This window comes from Acomys minous (genome assembly GCF_964271855.1).
Source record: "Acomys minous genome assembly, chromosome: 18".
NCBI lineage: Eukaryota > Metazoa > Chordata > Mammalia > Rodentia > Muridae > Acomys > Acomys minous.
In genome coordinates, this window is record NC_140501.1 from 63,450,434 (window position 1) to 63,476,950 (window position 26,517).

Genomic DNA, 26,517 nt, shown 5'->3' on the forward strand with positions numbered 1-26,517 from the left:
TACCAAAGTCTGAATAGGCCGCCCTTGTGGTCCTGTCACACGAGTGTGCCCTTCTTCGAAGTGAATTTGGGCCTTGAGTTTGGTTAATAAGTCTCTTCCCAGGAGGGGATATGGGCAGTCCGGGACGTGAAGAAAGGAATGTGAGACCTTACCGGTGGCAAGATGTACTTTTCTCTCGGTGGTCCAGCGGTAAGGCTTCCCGCCAGTCGCTCCTTGCACCCAGGCAGTCTTTGTTGTCAGGGGCCCCGGTGCGGTGGTAAGGACGGAGTGCTGAGCTCCCGTATCCACCAAGAAGGTGACGGGTTGCCCCCCCACATTTAGAGTTAGCCGGGGTTCAGGGGGAGGCTCCTGACCCTGACTTTTTCAGTCTTCCAGGTTGAGGAGAGCCGCGGAGGGGGGGGTTTTACGGGGCCCTTTGGGACGCCTGGGACAGTCCCGTACCCAGTGACCTCTCTCCTTACAATAGGCACATTGGTCCTTATCCACAGGGGTTTTTCTCCGTCCTCCCTGGCCCTGACTATCCTGGCGTCCTGAAACTACGGTGGCCAAAAGTCTACTCATTTCTCTATGTCTCTTTTTATCTCTAGCATTTTTCCTCTCTTCCGCTTCTTTTTTCAATCTCTCTTCCCTTTCTTCAGACTCTTTCCTAAGCCTTTCTTCTCTCTCTTCCGGCGTCTCTCTCTTATTATAAACTTTCTCTGCCTCCTTTAAAAGATCCTGAACTGTACTCTCTTTAAGTTCCTCCAATTTCTCCAATTTGCGTCTGATATCTGGGGCAGACTGCCAGATAAAAGCCATGGCCAGGGTGGTGGCCAGGAGGGGGTCCTCCGGATCATATGGAGTATAGACCCTATAAGCTTCTTTTAGACGCTCAAGGAAAGCTGACGGCGTCTCATCTGCTTTTTGAGTAACCATCTTAACCTGGGCCAAATTGGTGGGCCGCCTGGCGGCTTTTTGGAGACCCGCTATAAGCAGCTGACGATAAAGGCGTAGGTGGGCCCTACCTTCCTCAGTATTGAAGTCCCAGTCGGGTCGTTCCAAGGGGAAGGCACTGGCTATCTCATTTGGCAGCTGGGTAGGCCGCCCATTAGCTCCTGGGACGCTCTTGCGTGCCTCCAGAAGGACGCGCTGCTTTTTCTCAGAGGTAAGGAGCGTCTGTAGAAGCTGTTGACAATCATCCCAAGTGGGTTGATGGGTGACTAGAATGGACTCAATAAGGGAGGTTAGCCGGGAGGGGTCCTTAGAAAAAGAAGGGTTATTATTTTTCCAGTTATAAAGATCTGAGGCGGAAAACGGCCAATATTGTACCTGGCCACCCATGCCAGCCCGAAGGGGGAAGGCCTGAGAGGTCTGGGGTGGAACCTCGCGCCGGCTGCGTAGTCGGCCGGCCATTGGTGAGGCCTCGGTTGCTGCGGTGGGAGCAATATCGTCAGGGTGAGGCATGGGTCCGGAGCGCTCAGGCGGCGGCGGCGCAAGATCTTCAGGTGGCCCCGGCAAGGGAGGAGCCGAGGGAGCCTGAAGTCCGGCCGGTGAGGCTGGGCCTGGGGCCCGATAAGGGGGTGGTTCTTCAGTCAGGAGATCCAGGAGGGGTCCCTCATCCGGTGGCAAGACCTTGGGGGGGGCGCGTACAATGGCGGGGTAGAGACCTGCCCCAGCGGGGGCCGCTGGAGTCTGGGCCGGCGGCTGCGTCAAAGCGGAATGGGGAGCGGCCCCAGGGGAAGCCGCTGGAGTCTGGGCCGGCGGCTGCGTCAAAGCGGAATGGGGAGCGGCCCCAGGGGAAGCCGCTGGAGTCTGGGCCGGCGGCTGCGTCAAAGCGGAATGGGGAGCGGCCCCAGGGGAAGCCGCTGGAGTCTGGGCCGGCGGCTGTTCTAAGGTGGGCGTGATAAGAGAGGTGGGGATAGTAGGGGGCTGAATGAGGAAAGGTCTGACCCATGGAGGAGGGTCACGAACGAGAGATTCCCAAGTCATTATGTAGGGGACCTGGTCCGGATGACCGTGTGGTCCAGGGTCTATAATTTTGGACTTGATCTGTAGAATGAGAGAAAGGTTAAAAGTGCCATCTTGTGGCCACCCGGTATAAAGCGTAGGCCATTCAGCGGAACAAAGAGTTTCCCATCTGCCCTTGCGAACTTCTACTGACAAATTGTGCGCTATGGCACGGACCTCTTTGAAGTGCTGCAAAGTAAGGGTTAGTGGGGTGACAAGAGTCTGACCCATGGTGCCGAAAATATAGAACGAAACACAACAGAGAAACACTACACACAGAAGACCAGACACAGCCTGCGCGGGACGCTTGCGCCAAAGCGAAAATAAAGCGGCGGTTGCAGGCGGCGGCTCGGCCGCCGCAGGGGATCCGTACCCCCCGCCTTCCAGATGAGGCGAATAGCCTCTCAGATGGGCCGGAGCCCCAAATAACCCTGGAGGAGACAGGGTTCTAGTACAGAATTCCACAGGGACGTCTCCCCGGGCCACAAGGGGGGAGTACAAGCTCGTCAGCTTCCCCCGCCCTTGCCAGATTCAGAGAGTTTGCGCAAACACCGAGACACGTAACGATTAACAACGATCAACAACGACAAAGCCGGCCGGCGCAAAGACAAAGGCTTACCTCCCGAATTTGGGTCGATGGTCCCCAGGCGGGGGTCTCGATCTCGGTGGAACCTCCAAATGTAAGACCCCCGACACGGCGGTCTTAACGCGGAGACCCCCACCAAGAACCAACGAGACCAAGGCTTCGGCTGCAACAAGCAAGAGGCTTTATTATTAAGGGGACGGGTACCCGGGCGTTTCAGTCTCCCAAGAGGCTGGCGCGCCGGGCGAGTCTTTAGGGGGTCCTTTATAGGGAGTTTGGCGGGAAGCTCGGTTACAGAAGCGAAAAAGCATAGTTACAGGGCTCTGATTGGTAAATTTAAATGAGGCGAGGTTATAGTCCGGTCATTAGGTGGGCTCTGGGAGCAGGGGAGTTTACCCGTTCTCTGGGCCAGGTGGCCATCCATAAATATCTTGTTTGACATGGAGCGAGGTTATGGCCCGGCCATCGGATGGGAACAGGGGAGTTTGTCCACTCCCTGGGCCAGATGGCCGACCATAAATATTTTGTTTGACAAGGACAAGCACGCTTTTATCTTTCTCCTCTGAGCTCCAGGCCTTATCTTACCTCGGGAACCCATTATTTTAGTCTTGCCTTGCAAGATAACGTTACTGCTGCTATGCTTGCTATGCCGGGTGCACAGGGGAGGGGGTCTTACAGGACGCTCTTGATCTCATTTGTTTTTCCTGTGAAACGATATTATGATGAGTTAGCACAGGCTCAGCTCCTGGTACAGCTGTGGGGAGATGCTGAGGCATTGGTGCTAAGGACAGCCATCATGTGGCAGAGGAGAAGGCTTAACATGTGATTTCATTTAGAAAAACTAGGAGGTTTGAAGGTGGTTGAGTCATTTCTCGGGCAACTTCCTTAAGCTGTGTTGTAGCTGTAAAGGCTTTGGCCAGGGAGGAGGCCTGGTAAGAGGCAGTCCCAATATCATAGGCATAAACCATTTGTCATAATGTTCATGTTTAGTCCCTGGCATGTTTGCCTGTACTCTGGGGTCATTCCTTCCCAGATAACATTGTTTAGGATCGCTGCTTTTGCAGCAGGGTCTGCTGTCTTTTGTCTAAACTGGCTTGTATCTTTAGTATAAAGTATTGGAGGGTCTCAGTTGGTTTTTTTAAAAGAGAGCCAGTAGAGAAACCTCTCCAGGGCCTGTGGATAAGAGAGTTAGGTGGTCCAAGGCCTGAAGTGCAATTGAACGAATTTGGGCCAGGAAGACAGCAGGGAGTAAAACCTGCTGAAGTTTTGTGGAGAAATTACCTTGGCCAAACAGTTGTTCGTAATTCCAGTTTATTAATTGCTCTCTGTGTGTGTGTGCGCATGTGTGTGCGTGTGTGTGCATGTGTGTGCGCGCATGTGTGTGTGGTTGTCCTTGCTGTAGTCCTACCTGTGGATTATATATTTTGTTTTCTCTGTCTTGAATTTGGCATTTATTCATCCCTAAACAGGGCCTCCCATTGTATAAACAGAGAGCTGGGGAGAGGAGACCCACATAAATCTTTCCAGTCTTGCAGAGTTAAAAAGTTTGCATTGAAAATTTGTAAAATAGATTTGGTCCATGGGGTATGAATTGTGTCCTCTCCCAACGGCTTGGTGTAGCTTTTAAAATTATGCTGTCTGAAGCGCGTACCAGACTAGTGAGTGTTGTCTTGTTTAAACATAAATTAACAGGAAAAATCCCCATGGGCAGGTGTCTCAAGGTTCCTGGAAATTAGGACCTAGGTGGCTGGGGATAGCTACTTCCAGGCTGGGGATAACTATTCTTAGCCAGCAAGTCTCTGAGTCTCTGAGTCTCCATGGTTAGAAAGCTGTCTTATGGCTGTGGGTGGAGGAGGTTCCTCAGGTGGAGGTGGGAGAGGTGGGGGGAGGGCTTATCTGAGTCTCGTTTTAAGGGTCTTCACCCTCTGCATCCAATGAGGAGTTAGAATCTTTGTTCTCTGTGGTCAGTGAAGGGTCATAAGGCGGAGGGGGAAGGGAGGGAGGGAGGGAGGGAAGTGGTGGTGTGGAATTAAATCATGTGCTTTATTTAAGAGCATTGCTTTTAAAAAGACAACTGGGTCATCTACGGGGCGATTTTTAGGGTCTTCCTCTTCATTTGAGACCTGTCATTTGGTTTTCTTTTCAGTCTTTCCCTCTGATGGGTCACTCTGAGGTTTGGGGGTGGTTTTTGTTACTCATTGTCTAATAGCAGCTATTACCGGGAGAAAGGAGGGAGGCAAATTGTAGCCTCCCTGGGACGTTCTCTTATGAGCTAGGTAAGCCATCAGGTCCAAAGATCTGAGATATCTGCTGATAGGACCCAAGGGATGAATTGAAGCATCTCACCGCAGAATTCTAAAGCTTTCTTTTTGGGAGATTTTAAGTCATCTGGACTTAAGTAAAGCTCTGAGGGAGTGAATTTGGATATCTCTTTGATGTGATGTCCAGTTTCCTGTGGTTAGAAAGGAAGGAAAGTGCTTGATAGAGACTTGATTCTCCCTCGAGAAAGTTGAAGTTTCCGTGAGCAATCAGCTTGGGGGAGTGAGTAAGCCCCAGGCAGCACAAGCTTGGAAGGAAAGTGACCAGTCCTCAGGATGGAAAGGCCAGGCAGAGTTTCACTACCCATTGCCTGGAGGGGGCGATGCGGGGGGTGTAGCAGACGCTTAGCAGAGCCTGGAGCCAGAATTCCTTATCCACTCATCTTGGTACCCGTTGCTCTCTACAGCGGGGGACCTCCAGACTCCTAATGTACAGTGGGGAGCCTGACTACCCTTCTTGTAAGGGGCTGCTTACCTTTCCTGGTATAGTCTCGAGCCCCACACCAGGCACCAGCTGTGGTTCTCTTCCTCCCTGGGGAGCTGATGGCCACCAGACCACCTAGGCAAGGGGAGCAAAAGATGAGATACAGGGCCTGGAAGACCATAAGCATGACAGAGATAAAACACTCTGGGATACACTTCAGGAGCTAGTTCAACTTTACTCAGGGAGAAAAAAGGTTATATACCCCTTGGGGAGTGTGTGTGGGGCTTCCAGGACAGCTGTTTATAAGTGGTTGAAACCAGACACTTTAGCATGCGTATTTTACATTTGGCAGCACACTCCTATCGTATGACTGGAACACAGTACCTAATTATCCTATAGGCGCAGGGAAGGGAAAGCCAGCAGGGAGCTGTGTCAAGGGCCATATATCAAAGGTGGTTAGGGACATTTATGTCTAAAGACACTCTCCAGATGGAGTCAGGCACAGAGCCAAAGGCCCTGCTGGGGAGAGGGAGTCCTGCACCTATCACTGAGCTCAGAATGGCTACCTGGACTGTAAGGGCTGCAGCCTCAAGCAGCAGGATTCTTCCAACAATCTCCCACATGCTACAAGTGGTGAAGGGGAAGGGAGAGGGAAGGTATCTCTCCATCACCCATGCTGCCACAAGGAAACAAGTGGTAGGGTAAGTCCTTTCATGCCCATGTCCTTGAGGCAAGCTCATGCACAACTCTTGGAATGTATGGGACTCCATTCTCAGGAGTACTACAGCTCAGCAGCATGAGGGTGAGGCCAGCTCTCTTGCTGTCATGCCTCCAGGGCCAGCTCTCTCATGATGCCCAGGTGAGGGGTAGGGACAGGTCTGCACAGCCTTCAGACATCAATTTGCCCTCAGAAGGCAGCCTAGACCGGGAACATCCACCTGGACGTTGGTGATAACAGGTGCTATGGTGCTGCAGGCTATGGACCCAGATGTGCTGCCTGATGGCAGCACAGGTCTGGACCGCATCATGGTTGCAGGTAGTACTACAAGAGGCTGTTCCTCACTACCCTCGGCTCTCCAGCTCTGCCTCTCTTTGTTGTGCTCACATTCTGTTTCTGTTTCTCTTCCATTTCTCTGCCACTTACTTTCTCTTCTTAGTGGCACCTGGAGTGTCTGTGTGTTGTCTCAGGAGTGGTCTCAGATGTGCTATACCCTGCTCTCTCCTGCGCTCATGCATTACAGGACAGGGAAGGGGTCATCTGTTGCATGATCTGCACCTCCCTGCCAGGCCTGCACTGTGATGGACTGGTGTTCATCTTAGACTAGCTCCCTGTCTGGGCCCCTTGGTGCGAGACTGGTGGTCGGTTCAAGGTTGGTTTTTGTTGTTGTTTTTTTGTTGTTGTTTTTTTGTTTTTTGTTTTTTTTTCCCAGAGAATGTTAGGCTAATCATTCAGATGTTCACAGGTCAAAACACTGAGTGGAGACATAGCCTCTCTCTTTGCCGCCACCTGCTGTAGCACATGTGACACAGCAGCCACCTCTGCAAAGCCTCTTGGGGTAGATAGGGGATTTATTTTATTTTATTTTATATTGGGTGTACATTTGAAATTTCCAGACCTGTGGTTCTTGTAGTTGGGAGGGGGAATCCGAAGACAGTGGGAAAAGGGAGAGGGCCAAGGAAAGGGGGAAGAGGTTCCACCCTCAGAAGTAGGCAGGTGGGAAAATTTAGGCTGCTGGTTGACAGGAGTTCTTACTTGGAGTCTATTTGGCTTTTGAGAGGTGGATTTAAATCAAATCCCTGAAGCTTTTAAGTTTTTTAAGATTTTAAGTTCATAAAAAGAGATACAATTTTACCACTGTAATCTTTACTGAAACCCATATTGTATAAAGGGTAGAATATTTATGTCTTTGAGTTATAGTAAAAGTTTGGGATCCCAAACAATAGCATAAAGAGAGGGAAAGAAGTCTGAAAATCTTAAATCATTTTCTCAGACCCATAATTAATTTTTTTAAATCCTCACAATTTACTTAAATTCTCACATCCTCAGTCATTAAAACATTTTCTTAGACCATTTTTCTACAGACTCTCACAACTTAGTTTATATATTTTCAGATCTTTACAACTTCTATTTATCTACATTAGAACTTTTTTTAGACTTTCATAACCTCAAACCTTTATAACTCGGTGAATAGGAAAACTAGCAGTTCATATAGTCGAGGTGAGGTTAGTTCGCTGGTATACATTGCAGGTTTGGGTTATGTTCTGTAAAAAAAAAAATCATATCTTCTGAGAGTCAGGTGGGTTTGAATAAATAATAAAAAGGATTTATAGGTTAGAGTAAAATATTTGTTATAAGTATCAGACAATGTCCTGTGTTGAAGGAGGGCCAGGGGTGTTGTTTTCTGAGTTAAGTAGTAGAGTCATGTGGAGGGAAGTGTGGAGAGCCATAAGAGATAAAAGAGCAGGCTGAAGGGCTGCCATGTTGGGACAATTATTGCCTTTACCAGCAATGGAGGGTTCTGTCTGATGTGCCTTGGAATGAACCAAGCCACTTTGAGAAAATAAAAGAGAGGCCCTGAGGAGGTCATGGATATATGAAGAGTTAATAATTGAGTTGGCTTCTTGTGTTTAGAAATCCTTGTTCCTTCCAGATGGTGGAGTGTGTTAGCAAGATAAGAAAAACATAAATGGAGAATAGGTAGACTCTGTTAATGATGTGGTTTTGGCAATTTGGAAGGCTCTGGTGAGGGCTAGTAATTCTGCCTGTTGGTGGGTAGCATGTGGGTATAAGGAGGCCTCCTCAATGATGGCAGCATCTGGGGCCATGCTGCAACATGGTGGCTATCAGAGAGGAAGAAATGCCATTTATATACAAAGTGTAGGAAGAAGTCACTAGATGACCCTCTTGTGTGTGAGATGGATGGCGGGGGGGGGGGAGGTATTCTAGAGTCTCTGACAGGAGTGAAGCAGGTCTGGAGGATGTTGGAGTAAAGGGATAAACATGGAGGGGTTGAGGGGATGTGAGGTAAGAAACAAGAGTTGTACTTTTTTTTTTAATAAGAGAAGTTTTGAGGGATAGAATCCAAGATGGTGGAAGTGATTGGAGTCCTTCATAAATTGGACTTGAAAGAGTGAGTGGTAGATTGTCAGGGGGATCTTAGTGTTAATTTGTTAGATTTAGAGATGAGCAGAGAGGCTGTGACAAGAGTACTTTAACAGGAAGGCCAGATGGGATGGTGTTGCCTAGGCTCTGGATAGATAAGTGTCAGGAGCAAAGTAGGACCTAGAAAGTGTCTGAGACCTCCTCAAAGGCATAATCTTGTTTTTGTAAGTCTAAAAATAGAAAGATCTGCATATCTGGGAGGTTGATGGCTGGGGTTAATAGGAGAGCATTTTTTAAAGAGTTGTTTCATCTAAGGGGAGGTCCCCCTTAGTCACAGTCAGAGGGGAGGGGAATAGGGTGAAAGCGGGAGGGAGGGAGGAAGGAATGGGAGGATACAAGAGATGGGATAACAATTGAGATGTAATATGAATATTGTCAACAAAAAGAAAAAAAACCAAAAGAAAAAAAAAAGAGTTGTTTGTCAGAGAGATTCAAGATGGCAGCGCCGATCATGCACTGTGTCCGACTGGAGAAGGGTTGGGAGCTACAGAGTGCCACAACAGGGGTGCACTGTGTGAGAGGACTCCACACTGTGTGGTGCACAGGTGGGTCTGGCCCGGGACCATCCAGTTGGTCCATGGAGGAGTCTCTGGGTCTCTGCAGGTGTGTGCCCAGTCCCCAGAGTCTGGATGCATGCCTGTCTACAAGCTGTATCTATGCTCTATCTACATCTCAGACTCAGTCTGGACTGAACTGTGGCCTACAGGGCACCAGAGTCTGGGTCGGCTAGCCCAGGGGAGACCACAGGGCGTGGAGGACCAGTGAATCTGACCTCGGAATATCAACTAGTCAATACAAGGAAGGCTCCAGTGTTCAGGAGGGCCCAGGCACAGTTGCCAAAGCCATATACTGGCTAGCTCACTGCACTCCCTCTCCGTCTTAGACTGAACTGTGGGCTGCAGGGTACCAACATGTGGTGTGGAGCATGGGCAGATCTGACCTCAGGTCACCTGGCTAATCCATGGAGAGTTCACAGGTTCAAGAAGGTGCAGGCACAGGTCAGGAGCAGGAGTGACTCCCAAAACTTAGCCACATGTGGGGAAGCAAGGAGCACCCTTGCTCTCTGTCTCGATCCAAACAGTAGGCCATAAGTCTCTGGTTCTTCTAGCCCAGAGGAAACCAGAACATGGAACACGGGTGGTCACCCAGCCAATCCAGAGAGAGGGCGCAGGCTCCAATGCTTAGCTAGCCACAGCATGCTAGCAAGCAGCACCCCTCTCTGTGCATCAAAAGGAACTGTGGACCAGAAGGCACCAGTGTCTGGGTCTTTTAGCCCAGAGGAGACCCCACGGTGTAGAGCACAATTGACTCTGACGTCAGGCCACCCAACCAATACATGGAAAGTTCCTAGATCTGAACTGAGGTTACCCACCTGATCCATGGAAGAGTTCGCTGATTCGTTGCAGCTGAAAACAATTTTATGAAGAGTGATGTTGCCTTGCTTTTACATTTGGCATGAGAATTTGAAAACAATTTCATGATTTCCAGAAATATTGTAACTACTTTGGTATTTTCACAAATCCATTTTTAGTCACCATATATATGGTACCAGCTGGTTGTCAAATGGAATGCATAGAACTGCAATTCTTCATTCAACTTAAAAATATTTTTGATCATGTCCATTCATGACCTTTATGGGGCTTTTATAGGTCCTTCTCAGAGATGGATGCTCACACTTTACAGTCACACTGCATTCACACCACTGCTATTTCACAGCAGCTACATTTGTGAGCAACCAATTTCAAGGACTGAGCACACAATGACTGGAGAGATGGTTCAGAAGACTGAACAGGATGGGTTGTTCTTCAGAGGATCCAAGTTCAATTCTGAGCAGCCATGTTGCGTACTTTATATCCACTTGTTATTTCAGATCCTCTAGTTTCCAAGGGCACCTGTACTCAAGTACACATACCCAAGCACCTGCACTCATGGGCACATACCCAAACTCAGATATGTACACTCAATAAAACGTTAAAATCTTTTAGCTCTATGCCCTCTAGAATTGACAAGAAAATCATACCCAGGAAACCTCAAAAATGCGGCTGCTAAAACGAGACCTGAGCGATGACAACAACCAGGTGATCTTCCAAAGAGGATGGGGAAATAGGAAGTGGCCCCATCGCTTGATGAGGAGCAAGAAACAATTATAAGCTGCTGAGAGGGAGAATCAGTCTTTCCCTAATATGGTCATCCAATCCCAAGTTGTCAGACCTGGTAGAAATATGTGTTCAAGAAATATTAAGATGACGTAGTAACTTGGATTTATATATTTACTCCCTTGTAATTGTGTGAGTGAGAATAATAATTAAAGAATAAGAGATCATGAATCTGAAGGGGGTTGAGAGACATGGGAGGAATGAGAGCAAAAGTGGGGGAAATATATCTTAATTTAAAGTGTTAAGCACACTAAGAGGAAAGCAAAACCAAAATATATGAGCAGGACTTTAGGAATTCACTGAGATCAGACCTATGTCCATCAAGCATGGGAGTGAAACATTCATTTCTCAAAAGCAATGTTGGATATCCGTGCAGATTCCTGTTGTCCTCCTCTCCTTTATGGCAAAAGCATAATGAAGTAAATGTTATGACTTATATGTTTTCAATTTATTTATTAGACATGACCAACATAGAGCTTGCTTCCTGGTTTTAAAAGATCATCTCCAAATGTGCACCCACATAATTAAGATTATTTTATTCTATAAGGGTGTTATAGCTTATCTGTGTGTGCAGATATTGTGTCATTTATATACAGTCTCTTTTCAGGGGGAAATTAGCAACTTTCCTTATAGCTTGTGTAAGAAATGTGTAGCCCAAAAGTTATCCCTTCAATGTGGCACAGAAAAGGCAAAAGATTAAGTACATGTGGACTACATGATTAATTTTAAATCCAATTAATATAAGCACTTTAGTTTACAACTAAGACAGGAAAACCTCCACTGGTATATGATGAAGAAATTTTTAAAAATCTGAAAAACATAAAGTAGTGATGGAAAAGCAGGAACTGAGTAGGTCTGTGGGTTACCTAGATACGCACCCTACCCCCCCACCAACACCTGTCTTCAGGGCAAGGCCAGCCTGTCTCACCCACAGCTGACCCCACACAGCTCTCAGCATCTTGTCCTCTAAGCTCATGTTCTCAGCTCCCTCCAGGCAAGTTCAGCCTTCTCAGCGCTGCATCCCTGTCTCTCTCACTCCTGACCTAGATCATTAAATCATCATTCAAGATCTTAACAAGATCCTGTTTGTCTATAGAAAATGCTAGGCAGACCTGTAGACAGTACCCTGAAGTCCTCAGAGGGAAGCCAATGCTGAGCTTGCTGACCATTAAACTCAATCTTGGAGCTCTTGCCCCAGACATAAATGACAGTAGCTAATAAACAAGTACCTACACCTGTCACTTGTGATTCGTTATTATACTTAACTACATATGACAGTAACGTGTGATCCTTGGATACAGGGCAAACACTTGCTTTGAGATTTCTCTCTAACTTCTTAGCAGTTTCAGAAGAGTCAGAGTGAGATATGATTAATTCATCAGATTATTCAAACAGATTGTTCCATAGTATGATCAGTTGTCCCAAAGGTTAGTGAGATGATGAACTGCAATACTGCCTAGCCAGTGGTATCAAGACTTTAAGTACTGTGTTATAGTAGTGCTATAATTGTTTTTAGGATAAATTGGTTGTCAGTATTATTTAAAAAAGAAAGTTTTTTTTTTGGAGACAGATTCTGTCTGTGTTAGTCTTGGTTGTCCCAGACTTCCTTTGTAGACCAGGCTGGCTTCGAACTCACAGCAACCTGCCTGCCTCTGCCTCCCGAGTGCTGGGATTAAAGGCTTGCATAAAAAAAAAACCTAACCAAACCAACAACCAACCACCAACAACAAAGAAGAAGAAGAAGAAGAAGAAGAAGAAGAAGAAGAAGAAGAAGAAGAAGAAGAAGAAGAAAAGAAGGAAGGAAGGAAAAAAAGAAACCCAAATAGATCTTACCACAATGTAAAAGGATTTAATAGAAAAAGACACATTTTTGTCTCAATGCAGCCACAGTAGACTTCCTGGGTGCTCAGGACTATTCAACCACAGTGTCTACACTCTCTACTTTCTTGCTAGCTTAGCTGATAATAGGTAAATGTGGTGACAGCGTCATGTTTACCCAAATCAGAAAACTTCCTTATATGATGTGACACAGATGAGAAGCAGAGCTGCACAGGTTTAAAAGCCCGTGAGGCCACTGAGCACACACCTGCTTCATCCCCTTCCCAGGGCTGTGTCTACTCTGCCCTCCTCAAACATGAGCAGCCCTCCTGGGAAGATGGCACCAGTGCTGATTCTCCTGGCCTTTCTTCTGCCCCTTGGAGCTCAAGCAGGTAAGTGAGCAGCCCTGTTGCAGAGGTGTCATCTCATGACACCACTGCTGTCCTTCTGCCAGGCAGGAGTCAGGAATGATTCTGACAGTGCACACAGGAGCTTTGTGAACCTCAGGTCCCTCCTAAAGCCAGACTTGGAAATTTGACACTGGCTAGATTCTAACAAGGTCTGAGGAAGGGAGGTGTTTTCAGAAAGCTTAATAGAGACTGGCTTCTTCCAGCTTTTCTTCATCACGTGGGGACTAGATCATCCTTAGAAAGAGTTGTAACAGAGATGCAAAGATAGAAAATGTATGTCATTAACTTTCTTGAGCCTAGGTTAATGGCAACTTTAATGACCAGCATGCAATGAGTGAGGCCACCAGGTCAAGAATACTAACATTCTTCATTAACCTCCACCATTAGCCTGCTGAAAATCATGCCCAGGGTAACAAGATGCCTGCACTGCACATGCCACTAACTCTTCTGTCTAGTGCTAGTTGGCCTCTTCACTCTTTTCTGCAGCTCACCAACTATTTCCATCTTTGCCAGCACACTGAATGTCCCCCAGGCTCTGAATCCCACCAGCACCGCATCACCTATGCTCCAACTAAGTAGAAGTCATCATTCATTCTTGTAGCCAAAAGCATTTGCTGGGAGTCTAAGATGTGTTGGGCACCAGAATAGGAGAATGTCAGAAAATCCACATCCATAGTGCTTGGGGGTAAAAGGCATAGAAATGACACCAATCTCCATGTTAGAGAGGTTAGGGTGACTCACTAACAAAGAAAGGACCAAGGTGAGCCATACAGGATCCCCTTGGCTTCTAGCATCATGAAGACAGGGATTATTTCTCCATGCGCTTGTAAAATTGAGCCTGGTGGACAAGGGCTACCCAAGCCTTCTCAGAGCAGGATCTGAGGCTTAAGATTCACCAAAGATTATTCCATGTGCAAGGAATCCTGTCTGCAACCGTCTTAGGGGACTGCCGATCCCACCCTCTATCATCCTCCTTTCTAGATATTATCTCCTGACCTCATCTGTTGCAAGGTAACTCATATTCTATCCTTTTCTTTCAGAGGAGATCATTGGGGGCCATGAGGCCAGGCCCCACTCCCGCCCCTACATGGCATTTATTGAGTCTAAGGATATTGATGGGAATAGGAGTCGCTGCGGAGGCTTCCTGATTCGATACAACTTCGTGCTGACAGCTGCTCACTGCACTGGAAGGTGAGGAGAAGCAGCTCGCCCACAGTTTCTGAGACCCCCACACAGGTGCTTCTGTCCTTTCCTGTGGCTGCTCCCCTGAGAGCTCACTAGAAGACAGGACTGTGAAAATGAAAGTCTGATGTATATGGCATCAGAGGGTGTGAGGGCTGAGCCAGCAGCACACTTGAGCTGAAATCAACTGCACTGGCCCAACTAAAGCAGTGGTTGAGGTGGAATGTTCACCTTAAATCTCAGTGCAAGCTTTACAATACTATCTAGAAGCAAGAGGGAGCCGCCAGGACTCTCAGAGCCCTGAGAAACAGAGAGAAGTTGGTCACATATTGAGGCCGTCTTGTGTCCTCAAGTCCCCTCAGCTAGAACCCCATCCTGTCTTTCACAGCACCTGGATTACATCCTCCCTGACTGCACATCTCTCATGTTCTTTCTGTCTCTGCACAGCTCAAAGAAAGTCACGCTGGGGGCCCATAACATCAAGACACAGGAGCAGACCCAGCAGATCATCCCTGTGGCAAAAGCCATTCCCCACCCGGACTATAATCCTAAGGACTACTCCAATGACATCATGCTGTTAAAGGTGAGACCTGCCACCCTTCCCACCCACACACCTCCACTCCCCCTCACCCTCCACCCCACCCCTGCTGCCTGTGTTCTTCCTGGTGCAGCTCTTCCCCTCCCTTCTGCTCTCATCCTGCTTCTTTCCTCCCTTCTATCCTGGCTTTCGTGTGACCCAGGGCAGCAGGCTCCTGGCTGAGCTGGTCTCTCCTGTCTCTTCCCATCAGCTGGAGAGAAAGGCCAGGAGGAGTAAAGCTGTGAGGCTCCTCAACCTACCCAGGCGCAATGTCCATGTGAGGACTGGGGATGTGTGCCATGTGGCTGGCTGGGGATCAAAATCCCTTAAGGAGTTTTCTGTAACTGACCTCCTTCAAGAGGCTGAACTGATCATCGAGGGGGACAAGGAATGCAAAAAATGCTTCCGTCACTATTCCAACACCACACAGATATGTGCTGGAGACCCCAAAAAAGAGCAGCTTGCTTTCACGGTGAGGTTCAAGCATTTATCAGACAAGACACAGGGAGAGAGGAACCTGAGAGAGGCCTGCCAGTGAGACTGGCCAGACCCTCAAGCCTCAGAGCAGAGAAGGCTCAGTCCAAGAGTGCACTTATTAGTCCCTTGTGTGGAGGTAGCAAGAGTGGGAGGTGGGGAAACTTCAGTCATCCCCCCAAATGCATCAATTATCCCACAGCATTCCTGAGGACTTCAGGGAATGCCTTGGACTGAGCTGGTAGGAAAAGTTGGGCTTCCCTGGAGCTCTGGCACTGAGGGAAGTTGGAAAGTCTGTCCTTACCCTGATCTGACTGTTTACCTTGCCAGGAGGAGGCCAGTGTAGAGCCAGAGGGAGCCAGGCTCAGTTCTTCCTTTCTCTGCCTACAGGGTGACTCTGGGGGACCCCTCATATGTGACAACAGAGCTTATGGGGTTGTATCCTATGGAAAATCCAAGAGGATCACTCCAGAAGTCTTCACTAAGGTTGCACACTTCCTGCCCTGGATAAACAGAAACATGAATCTCCCCTAACAGGTTTTAAACCATATGTGCCTGACCATCTTGTCTGTACTCAGACAAGAACTATAGGCATTGGACAGCAAAGGCTGAAATTTCATAATAAATGATCTCCTAAGTGCATATACCTGAAGTCTGTTGTTGTCTGAGCCACTTTATTTTTTGTGCACCTCGTTGGTCTAGGCAGCCATGTCCTGTCAGTTCTGGGCTTTGCTTCCTCCTCCTTCCCCAGCCCCTCCCCTCACTGGAACTTCAGGCTATAAAATTCCCACATATTTATCACCCATACATGGTGGGAGTAGGGGATTGGTTTTTTTTTTTTAATTTTTGATATAGGATCTCACTGTATAGTATGGCTGGCCTGGAATTTACTATGGAAACCATCCTGGACTTAAACTCACAGAGATCTGCCCCTCTCTACTTTGCCAGTGCTGGGATTAACATTGTCTGCCAGGACATCCTACCATACACATATTTAATTCTCAACTCTCCAAGGCTGGCTTTCTTACAATACATCCATCAGGAGGCTACAGCACTGCAGAGGTGCCATACACTCAGTCACTCTTCTTCATACTGGAAATGAATCTTCCTGGGCCTAGGACATTCATGTCATCTCTAACCCACTGTCATCAGCACCCAACATTTAGAAGAGAGCCGAACAAGGCTTTGAGGCAAAGGATGAGTCCTCTCTGGAAATTCAGTAGGCTGTGGGCAGGACCACCCATTCAATGTGCTATACCAGGACCTTCCGGTCTCTAGCAGGGCAGGCTACTTTCGTCACCTGAACTGTCAGCAGTCTAGAAGGCTGAGACATGCCTCTGATAGCCCCAGGATCACTTCAGTCCTATTTCCCAGCCCAGCACAAAGCTCAGTCCACTTTTGTAACCCTTCTGGCCTACCAGGGTTTGCCTTCTGACTTCTTCCAGCCCCTCCTGCCACAGGCCTGATTTCAGCCAGCCTTTCACTCCTCTACCTATATGTTCCAAACACTGTGGACTTTCCTCTTCCTCATATTCCAGCTAGACTTGGGCTGCCAGTCACCTGATGCTCACACCTGCCACCTAGGCTAGCTGAGCTCTCTTCCAACTCAATTCTTCCATGGAGAGAGAGGCTCAGCAATGACCTCCAGTCTCTCAACAACCCTGGTTCAGTCTGAAGTCCGGGCTTCCCCTCCTGGCCAGTGGGGATATGGCAGTTTGTGAACCTTATGCATCTAAGTGATGCTAGTATCTTTTGACACCATCAACTAACACATGCATGTCTATGGCTTTGTATCAGGTACTTGATAGACTCTTTCTTCGCTTTAACCCTCTTGTTTCACTGGACAGGTCAGTATTGATCTGTATTTGTAATTTAAAAAATGTTTTAACAAGGATTAAGTTGGGAGTACAGCCAGCATACTGTCCCCTGAGCCTCATTGCCCACACTCCTGGGGAGGCCCACAGGGCCCCAGGAACATCCAGGTTAGATATCTCCACCAATTCCTGCCAGTCTCCTTCCTGTTGCTTCCATCTAAGGACAGACAGCACACTGTCTCTCAAAACCTATCAGCTACTTTCCTGAGGATGTCTGTAGAGTTCCCAGAAACATCTAGTTTAGATACCTCCCTGCCTGCCTGGTCCTCCTGGGCCACAGAGAGCAGAGATGAGCTGTGTTCTGTCTCTTGAGCTCCATTGTTAGGCTCACAGCTCTGTCTCCCTTCATGAGGAGGCTTGCAGGACTCTAGGAACAGCCAGTAGAGGTGAGCCACAGGCTGTTCCCTGAACTGCATTGTGAGGACCAAGGCTCTGTCTGCCTCCTGAGTCCTGCCATCATGAGGAACATCTATTCCACTCTGGGGACAACCAGATGGCTAATGGTCAGCATGAAACACAATCAACAAGAGCCAGGGCACCAGAGGCCAGTTATCCTATTACAATAAACCCTGGATTTCCTAACAAAGACAAAGAACAAGAGATGACCTTCAATCCTACCTTATAAAGATGATAGAAGCTTTTAGAGAGGCAGTGAATGAACCCATTAAAGAAATATAGGAAAATTCAATCAAACAATGAAGCAAAGGAAATAGAATCAATAAAGGAAACACAAACTGAGTGAATCCTGGAGATGGAAAACCAGGGATTAGAACAGGAACTACAGACACAAGATCATCAACAGAATAGAAGAGATGGAAGAGAGAATCTCAGGCATAGATGATACAACTGAAGACATTGATGTATTGGTCAAATAAAATGCTAAATCTGAAAAGTTCCTGACACAAACATGTAGAAATCTGGGATACTATGATAAACCCAAACCTAAGAATAATAGGAATAGGAGGAGAAGGAGAAGATGAAGAAGAGGAAGAAGTGGAAGACAAGGAAGAAGAGGGAGAAGGAGAAGGAGAAAGAGAAGACCTTCAGCTCCAAGTCCCATTTTTAAAAAAAATTGTAGAAATTAACTTCCCCAATCTAAAGAAAGAGATGTCTATAAACATGTAAGAAGCTTACAAAACATCAAATTGATTAGATCAGTAAAGAAAATATCCCACCACAAAATAATCAAAACATTAAATGTACTGAACAAAGAAGGAATATTAAAATTGCAAGGGAAAAGGACTAAGTAGCATGTAAAGGCAGACATATTATAATTACACCTGACTTCCCAACAGAGATTCAGAAAGTCACAAGGGCTTGAGCAGATATACTGCAGACTCTAAGAGACCACAGAGTCAGCCCAGACCACTATACTCAGCACAACTTTTAATCATCATAGATGGAAAAAACAAGATATTCCATGACAAAACTAAATGTAAACAATATTTATCTATAAACCCAGCCCCACAGAAGATACTAGAAGGAAAACTCCAACCCAAGGAGGTTAACTATACCCAAGAAAACATGAGAAATAAATTACTCCATACCTGCAGATCCAAGAGAATGGACACCCCCCCAAAAAAACCCCATCAATGTAATCCACCAATAAATAAACTAAAATACAACAACCACGTTAACTTTGCATTAGATGCTAAAAAATCTTTGACAAAATCCAATACTCCTGCATGTTAAAAGTCTTTGAGAGACCAGAGATACAATGTGCATGCCTAAACTCAATGATTCCAGTACAACAAGCCTATAGGCAACATCAAATTAAATGGGGAGAAACTTAAGGCATTTTCTTTCAAATCTTGGACAAGACAAGTGTTTGAAGTTCTAGCTAGAGCAATAAGACGACTAAAGGAGCTCGAGGGGGATATGAATTGGGAAGGAAGAAGTTAAATTTTCAGTATTTGAAGATGATATCATAGTATGCAAAGTGAGCCCCAAATTTCTACCAGAGACCTCCTCCTGCTGATAAACATCTTCAGCAAAATGGCTTGAATCAAAATTACTTCAAAACATCAGTATCCCTCCTTTAGATTAGAGATTAATGGGCTGAGAAAGAAATTAGGGCAACAACATTCTTCACAATAGACACAAACAATACAATAAATCTTTGTGTGACTTTAGCCAAGCAAGTGAAAGACCTGAATGACATTAATTTCAAGTCTTTGAAGAAGATATCAGAAGATGGAAAGATTGCCCATGCTCATGCATCAGTAGGATTGATATAGTTAGAGTGTCATCTTCTGAAAAGTAATCCATGGATTCAATGCAATTTCCATAAAAATTCCAACAAAATTCCTTACAGACTTTTAAAGAGCAATTCTCAACTTCAAATGGGAAAACCAAAAACACAGGATAGCTATAGCAATCCTGCACAGTAAAAACTTCAGGAGGTACCACCATCCTTCATTTAAAGCTGTACTACAGAGCAACAATAATACAAACCACATACTATTGGCATAAACACAGATAGACCGATCAATGGAATCAAATTGAAAGTACAGAAATAAAACCACACACCTAAAGACACTTGGATTTGGACAAAGAAACCAAAACCATACAATGGAAAAAAGAAAACATCTTTAAAAAATGGTCCTGTTATAACTGGGTGTCTACATGGGGAAAAATGCAAATAGATCTGTATCTATCACCCTTTGCAAAACTCAAGAGCAAATGGATCACGTCTTCAACATAAACCAGATACACTATATCCAATAGAAGAGAAAGTAGGGAATGGCCTTGAATGCATTGGTACAGGAGAGCACTTTCTGAACAGAACACCAACAACCTAGGCCTCATGAGACCTCATGAAGCTGAGAAGTTTCTGTAAGGAAAAAAAATCCACTGTCAATAGGACAAAAATGGCAGCCTACCAGATGGAGAAAGATGTTCACCAACCCTCCATTTGACAGATGGCTGATATCCAATATAAATATATATTTCAAGAAATTAGATACCAACAAACCAAATAACCTAATTTAAAAATGAGGTACAGAGCTAAATGGAAAATTCTCAACGGTGGAATCTCTAATGGCCAATAGGCACTTAATGTTCAATGTCCTTAGTCATCAGTGAAGTACAAATCAAAATGTACAAATCAAACTTGTACAACCACTTTAGAAATCAATCTGGTGGTGTCTCAGAAAATTAGGAATAATTCTATCACAGGACCCAGCTACACCACTCCTGGGAATATACAGAAAAGATGCTCCACAATACCACAAGAACATTAGCTCAACTGTGTTCCTAGCTGCTTTATTTGTAATAGGCAGAAGCTTGAAACATCCTACAGTCCCTCAACCAAAGAATCGATAGAGAAAATGTGGCATATTTATACAATGGAATACTATTCAGGTATTAAAAACAAATATATCATGCAATTTGGAGGCAAATGGGTGGAACTAGAAAATATTAGCCTGAGTTAGGTAACTCAGACCCAGAAGGAAAAACATGTCATGTACTCACTTATAAAAGGATATTGACCATAAAATACAAGATAACAGTGCTACAGTCCACAGACCCTAAGAAACTAATAAGGAAGACCCAAAAATGGCTGCTTGAATATAACTAGAAGAGGAAATAAAATAGACCCTGGAAATGGATGGAGGGAAGGAGCTGGGAGCCAGGGTGGTTTGTGATGAAAATGGGGATGGAGAACAGGTGTGGGGAGAAAGGAGAGTTCAGAGGAGAACTTGGAGAGATAATAAAAAGATGAGAGGGCATCTCTGTGACAGCAGAGGTTCCTAGGAATCTATGGGGATAATCCTCTGTGGTGAGACTCCAAGCAGTGGGAGATATGGAGCCTGAAGTCGCCACCTCCTCTAGCCAGGTGGGACTTCCAGTGGAGGAATGGGGACACCCAAAATTTGTCTTGCCTACAAGAAGTATAGAGATAAAGATGGAGTAGATATTGAGGGAATGGCCAAGCAATGACTGGCTCAACTTGATCTACCCCAAGGGAGAGAGCCAGCCACTGACAATATCAATGATATTCTGCAGTGCTTTCAGACAGGAGCCTAGCATAACTGTCTTCTGAGAGGTTTTACCCAGTAGCTGATGAAAACAGATGCAGAGACTCAAAGCCAACCATTAGACAATGTTCGGGGAGTCTTGTGGAAGAGTGTGAGGAATAACTGAGGAGCCGGAAAGGTAAATCACAGCATAAGAAGACCTACGGGGTCAACTATGCTGGGTCCATGGGACTTCACAGAGACTGAACCACTGGCCAAAGAGCATGCATAGGCTGGACCTAGGTCCATTACACATATATAGCAGATGTACAGCTTACACTGGGAGTAGGGGCTATCTCTGACTCTGCTGCCTGGTTTTGAATCCATTTGCTCTAGTGCCTTGTCTGTCCTAAGTGGGAAAGGATGCTCTTAGTCCTTCTGCAAATTGATGTGCTGGGGTGAGTTGGTATCCTTTGAGGGGGGAGATTACCCTTCTCTGAGCAGAAGGGCAGTATGGAATAGGGCAGGGGATGTGACATGGGACTGGGAAGAATGGGGGAGGGGCTGCAAAGTGATTAAATAGATAAATTAATGAAGAAAATTATTAAATTCTCTATATTATAACAGTGTCATGTACATATCTGATTTGGATCAGAATGCAATGTGTGAAAGTAGGAGAAAGATAGAAAACCTTCAACCCTGTGGTTTTCAATGCCCTCAAGTGGAGCTCTCACAGAAAGAGGTGAGCAGGAGAAAGACAGAGAGACTTTAGCTTGCTTGATATCCAAAGCATAGACCACAATATGCCAACTGTCTTATAAAACAGTGTATGGTGACCATGAGACCATGTTTAAGTCCCTCACAAAGCACCACTGGCTTATTATACTTTTTCCTTCTCTTATATCCTAACCATAGTTTCTCCTCCCTCCAATTCTCCCAGTGTGTTCCCCCAACTCTCCTCTCCCAAGATCCCACTTCTCCCCTCTTTCTCTTCAGAAAAGGGCAGGCTTCCTAGGCATTTCAATTGAACACAGATTAACAAGTTACAATAAGACTGGGCACAGACCTTCATATCAAACCTCGGTGAAGCAACCTAGTAGGAAGGAAAGAATTCCAAGAGTAAGTGAAAGAGTCAGAGACATGTCCACTCCCTCTGTTAGGAGTCCTACAAGTACATCAAGCTACACAGACATAACAAATGTGCAGATGACCTGGCTCAGACCCATACAAGCTCCATATTTGTCATTTCAGTCTCTGTGAGCCCCTATAAAGCCTGCTTAGTTAATTCTGAGGGCCTCGTTCTCCTAGTGTCCTTGACACATTGCTCCTAATTTCCTTCATCCTCCCTTCAAATGAGGTTCCTCCAGCTCTGCCTAATGTTTGGCTGTGGGTCTTTGCAGCTGCTCCCATCAGTTGCTGGATGATGCCTCTGATGACGTTTGCTCTTGGCACCCATCTGTGAATTTAGCAGAATACCTCTAGGAATCATTTCATTGACATCTCTTCTTATGGCAAGTTGTATTTGCTTCTCTTTTCTCTCTGACTACCAAGCCTCTGGTTCCTGACCATCTAGGCAGTACCAGGCATGGGCTCCTTCTTGCGGTATGATCCTCACATTGGACCATTCATTGGTTGGTCACTCCATAAGTGCTTTACCCCAGCACATCTTGTAGACAGGGCAAATTGTAGGTCAAAGGTTTTGTGGCTGGGTTGTTGTCCCAGTCACACCCCTGGAAGTCTTGCCTGGTTATAGGAGATGCAAGTTCAGGCTTAGTATCCCCAAGTACTTGATTCTTCCCTAGGGTCACCCTTATGACAAACAAAGCTACTATGCACAGAGTTGAGCAAGTTTCCTTTTGGTAGGATGGAGCATCATTTGTGTTTATACCCAGGACTGGTTACCTGGGCCTTGAGTTAGATTGATTCCCAATTTTCCAAGAAAGCACTATATTAATTTTCATATTGGTTGTACAAATTTTCACTTTTGCCAGCAATGGAGGAATGTTCCCCTTTCTCCACATCCTTGGTAGCATGTGCTGTCACTTTAGTTTTTGATCTAAGCCATTCTGACAGGAGTAAGATGGAGTCTCAAAGTATTGATTTACATTTTTCAGATAGCTGAGGATGTTGAACCTTTATTTTTTAAAAATAATTTTAATATATTATAATTTATCCATATTATATCCTGAATGTTATTGCCTTGCTTTTATCCTCCAGTATCCAGCATCCCTCCCTCTCTCCCTCTTCTGTCCTATTCCCTCTCCTACCTCAGACAGAAGGGGACCTCCTCCCACACCATATGGCTATACCATATCATGTCTCATCTAGATAGCCTGTTTCCCTTCCTCTTTGTGCCACCATCCTCCCCACCAAGGGGAAGTGATCAAACGGGGAGCACCAGAGTTCATGTCAGAGGTAGTCACCATTTCCCTACAGCTGTGGAGAATGAGCTCTTCATTGGCTAGCCCTGAACATGGAGTCTGGGTTTACTGCATGCATTGTCTGTAGTTGGTGCAATAGTTTCTGCAGCGCCCCTGTGTCCAGATCCTCCAGCCTTGATGATCTCCTTGTGGGGCTTCTGAATCCTCTGGGTCCTTCCATCCCTCCATTCTTCCATACATTCACAGAGCTTCCTCAGGAGTCCAGCAGTGAGTTCCAGCATCTATCCTGAGCCCCCTCTGGGTGAAGTCTTTCAGAGGACATCTATGTTGGGCTGTTATCCACTTATAAGTGTATATATACCGTGCGTGTTTTTCTGGGTCTGGGTAACCTCACTCAGGATGATCATTTTTTTTGGTTTTTGTTCTTTTGGTTTTTTGAGACAGAGTTTTTCTTTGTAGCTTTCGCTGTCCTGGACTAACTTTGTAGACCAAGCTGGCCTTGAACTCACAGTGATCTGTCTGCCTCTGCCTCCCAAGTGCTGTGATTAAAAGGATGATCATTTCTAATTCCATCCATTTTCCTGCAAATTTCAGGATTTCCTTCTTTTTAATAGCTAAGTAATACTCCATTGTGTAAAAGTACCACAGTTTCTTATTTCATTCTTCAGTTGAGGGACATCTAGACAGTTTCCAGATATTGGCTATTATGAAAAAAAAACTGTTATGAACACAGTTGAGCAAATGTATATTGGATCATCTTTTGAGTATATAGCCAGGAGTGGTATAGCTGGGTCTTGAGGTATCACTACCCCAAGTTTCTGAGAAAGTGCCAGATTGATTTCTAAGGTGGTTGTACAAGTTTGCACTCCCATCAGCAATGGAAGAGTGTCCCTCTTTCTCCACATCCTGGTCAGCATGTACTGTTACTTGAGTTTCTGATCTAAGCCATTTTGACTGGTGTATGATGGAATCTCAGAGTTGTTTTGATTTACATTTCCCTCATTGAGCATTTCTTTAGGTGATTCTCAGCCACTCTATATATCTCTGTTGGGAATTTTCTGTTTAGCTCTGTACCCCATTTTTTTCCTTTATTAATTTATTCTTGTTACATCTCAATGGTTATCCCATCCCTTGTATCCTCCCATTCTTCCCTCCCTCCTCTTTTCCCCTTATTCCCCTCTCCTATGATTGTTCCTGAGGGGGATTACCTCCCCCTGTATATGCTCATAGGATATCAAGTCTCTTCTTGGTAACCTGCTGTCCTTCCTCTGAGTGCCACCAGGTCTCCCCCTTCAGGGGACATGGTCAAAGGTGAGGCACCAGAGTATGTGAGAAAGTCATATCCCACTCTCCACTCTACTGTGGAGAATGTTCTGTCCATTGGCTAGATCTGGGTAGGGGTTTAAGGTTTACCGCCTATATTGTCCTTGGCTGGTGCCTTAGTTTGAGTGGGACCCCTGGGACCAAATCTGCCTATCATAATGTTCTACTTGTAGGCTTCTAGGACCCTCTGGATTCTTCTATTTTGTCATTCTCCCATGCTTCTCTCATCTAGAGTCCCACTAGAATGTCCTTCCCTTGGTCTCAGTTTCTTGGTAAGCGAAGGCTTTTGTGGGACATGCCCCTTGGGCTAATATGCAGATATAAGTGAGTATATACCATTTGAGTCTCTCTGCTTCTGGGTTAACTCACTCATTATGATCATTTCTAGCTCAATCCATTTATCCACAAATTTTGGGAATTTCTTGTTTTTAATAGCTGAATAGTATTCCACAGTGTATATGTACCACAGTTTCTTTATCCATTCTTCTACTGATGGACACTTAGGCTGTTTCCATGTTCTGGCTATTATGAATAAGGCTGCTATAAACATGGTTGAGCAAATGTTCTTGTTGTGTGCTGAAGCATCTTCTGGGTATATTCCAAGGAGTGGAATAGCTGGGTCTTGAGGAAGCGCTATTCCCATTTTTCTGAGATAGCACCAGATAGATTTCCAAAGTGGCTGTACTAGTTTGCATTCCCACCAGCAATTGTATCCCATTTTTAATTGTATTTGGTTTGGAGGTATTTAATTTCTTGAGTTCTTTATATGTTTTGGATATTAGCCCTTTTTCAGATGTAAGGTTACTGGAGATCTTTTTCTTTGCTTTCCAGAAGCTTATAAGTTTCAGGAGATCCCATTTCTTAATTGCCGATCTCAGAGCATGAGCTATTGGTGTTTTGTTCAAGAAGTTGTCTCCTGTGTCAATGAGTTCTAGGCTCTTCATCACTTTTTCTTCTAACTGATTTAGTGTGTCTGGTTTTATGTTGAGATCTTTTATCCACTTGGACTTTAGGTTTCTGCAGGGTAATAAATATGAATCTACTTGCATTTTTCTCCATGTAGACATCCAGTTAGACCAGCATCATTTGTTGAAGGTGCTATCTTTTTCCATTGAATAGATTTGGCTCCTTTGTCACAAATCAAGTGTCTATATGTGTGTGGATTCATTTCTGGGTCTTCGATTTGATTCCGTTGATCAACCAGCCTATTGTTGTGCCAGTACCATGCTGTTTTAATTACTATTGCTCTATACTACAGGTTGAGATTAGGTATGGAGATTCCTCCAGAGAATCTTTTATTGTACAAGCTTGTTTTAGCTATTTTGGGTTTTTTGTTTTTCTATATGAAGTTCAGAATTGATTTTTCAATGTCTTTAAAAAATGTGTAGGTATTTTGATAGGGATTGCATTGAATCTGTAAATTGCTTTTGGTAAGATGGCCATTTTTACTATGTTATTTCTCCCAATCCACAAACAAGGGAGATCCTTCCATCTTCTGATACCATCTTCAATCTCTTTCTTCAGAAATTTAAAGTTTTTTTCAAACAAGTCCTTCACTTGCTTGGTTAGAGTTACTCCTAGATATTTTATATTGCTTATGGATATCATGAAGGGTGTAGTTTTCCTAATTTATTCCTCTGCATGATTGTCATTTATATATAGGAAGGTTTCTGACTCTTTTGAGTTAATTTTGTATCCAGACAATTTGTTGCAGGTGTTTATCAGCTGTAGAAGTTCCCTGGTGGAATTTTGAGGGTCACTTATGTATACTATCATATCATCTGCAAATAGGGATAATTTGACTTCCTCCTTTCCCCTTGCATGCCCTTTATCTACTTTTGTTGTCTTATTGCTCTGGTTAGAACTTCAAGAACTATATTGAAGAGATA

The 26,517-nt window shown here is 45.3% G+C and overlaps 1 protein-coding gene across 2 annotated transcripts; it reads left to right on the forward strand.

The window, feature by feature from the left end:
- The first annotated feature begins 12,692 nt into the window (after positions 1 to 12,692).
- LOC311589636 (granzyme E-like) lies at positions 12,693 to 15,723 on the forward strand. 2 transcript variants are annotated; one of them, XM_084768195.1, is made up of 5 exons: positions 12,693 to 12,840; positions 13,899 to 14,049; positions 14,488 to 14,623; positions 14,829 to 15,089; positions 15,482 to 15,723. In XM_084768195.1, exons 1-5 carry the CDS (start codon positions 12,765 to 12,767, stop codon positions 15,623 to 15,625), a joined length of 768 nt encoding a protein of 255 aa, XP_084624321.1. In that variant the 5' UTR covers positions 12,693 to 12,764; the 3' UTR covers positions 15,626 to 15,723. The 2 variants fall into 2 exon arrangements, with proteins under 2 accessions (XP_084624321.1, XP_084624322.1); XM_084768196.1 differs by lacking the exon at positions 14,829 to 15,089.
- Positions 15,724 to 26,517: the final 10,794 nt, after the last annotated feature.

Excerpts from the sequence above, each read along its gene's own strand:
- LOC311589636 (XM_084768195.1), top strand. The coding sequence starts at position 12,765 with ATGAGCAGCCCTCCTGGGAAGATGGCACCAGTGCTGATTCTCCTGGCC. Across the intron at positions 14,050-14,487 it reads GCTGCTCACTGCACTGGAAG|CTCAAAGAAAGTCACGCTGG; the intron begins GTGAGGAGAAGC and ends GTCTCTGCACAG. Across the intron at positions 14,624-14,828 it reads ATGACATCATGCTGTTAAAG|CTGGAGAGAAAGGCCAGGAG; the intron begins GTGAGACCTGCC and ends TCTTCCCATCAG.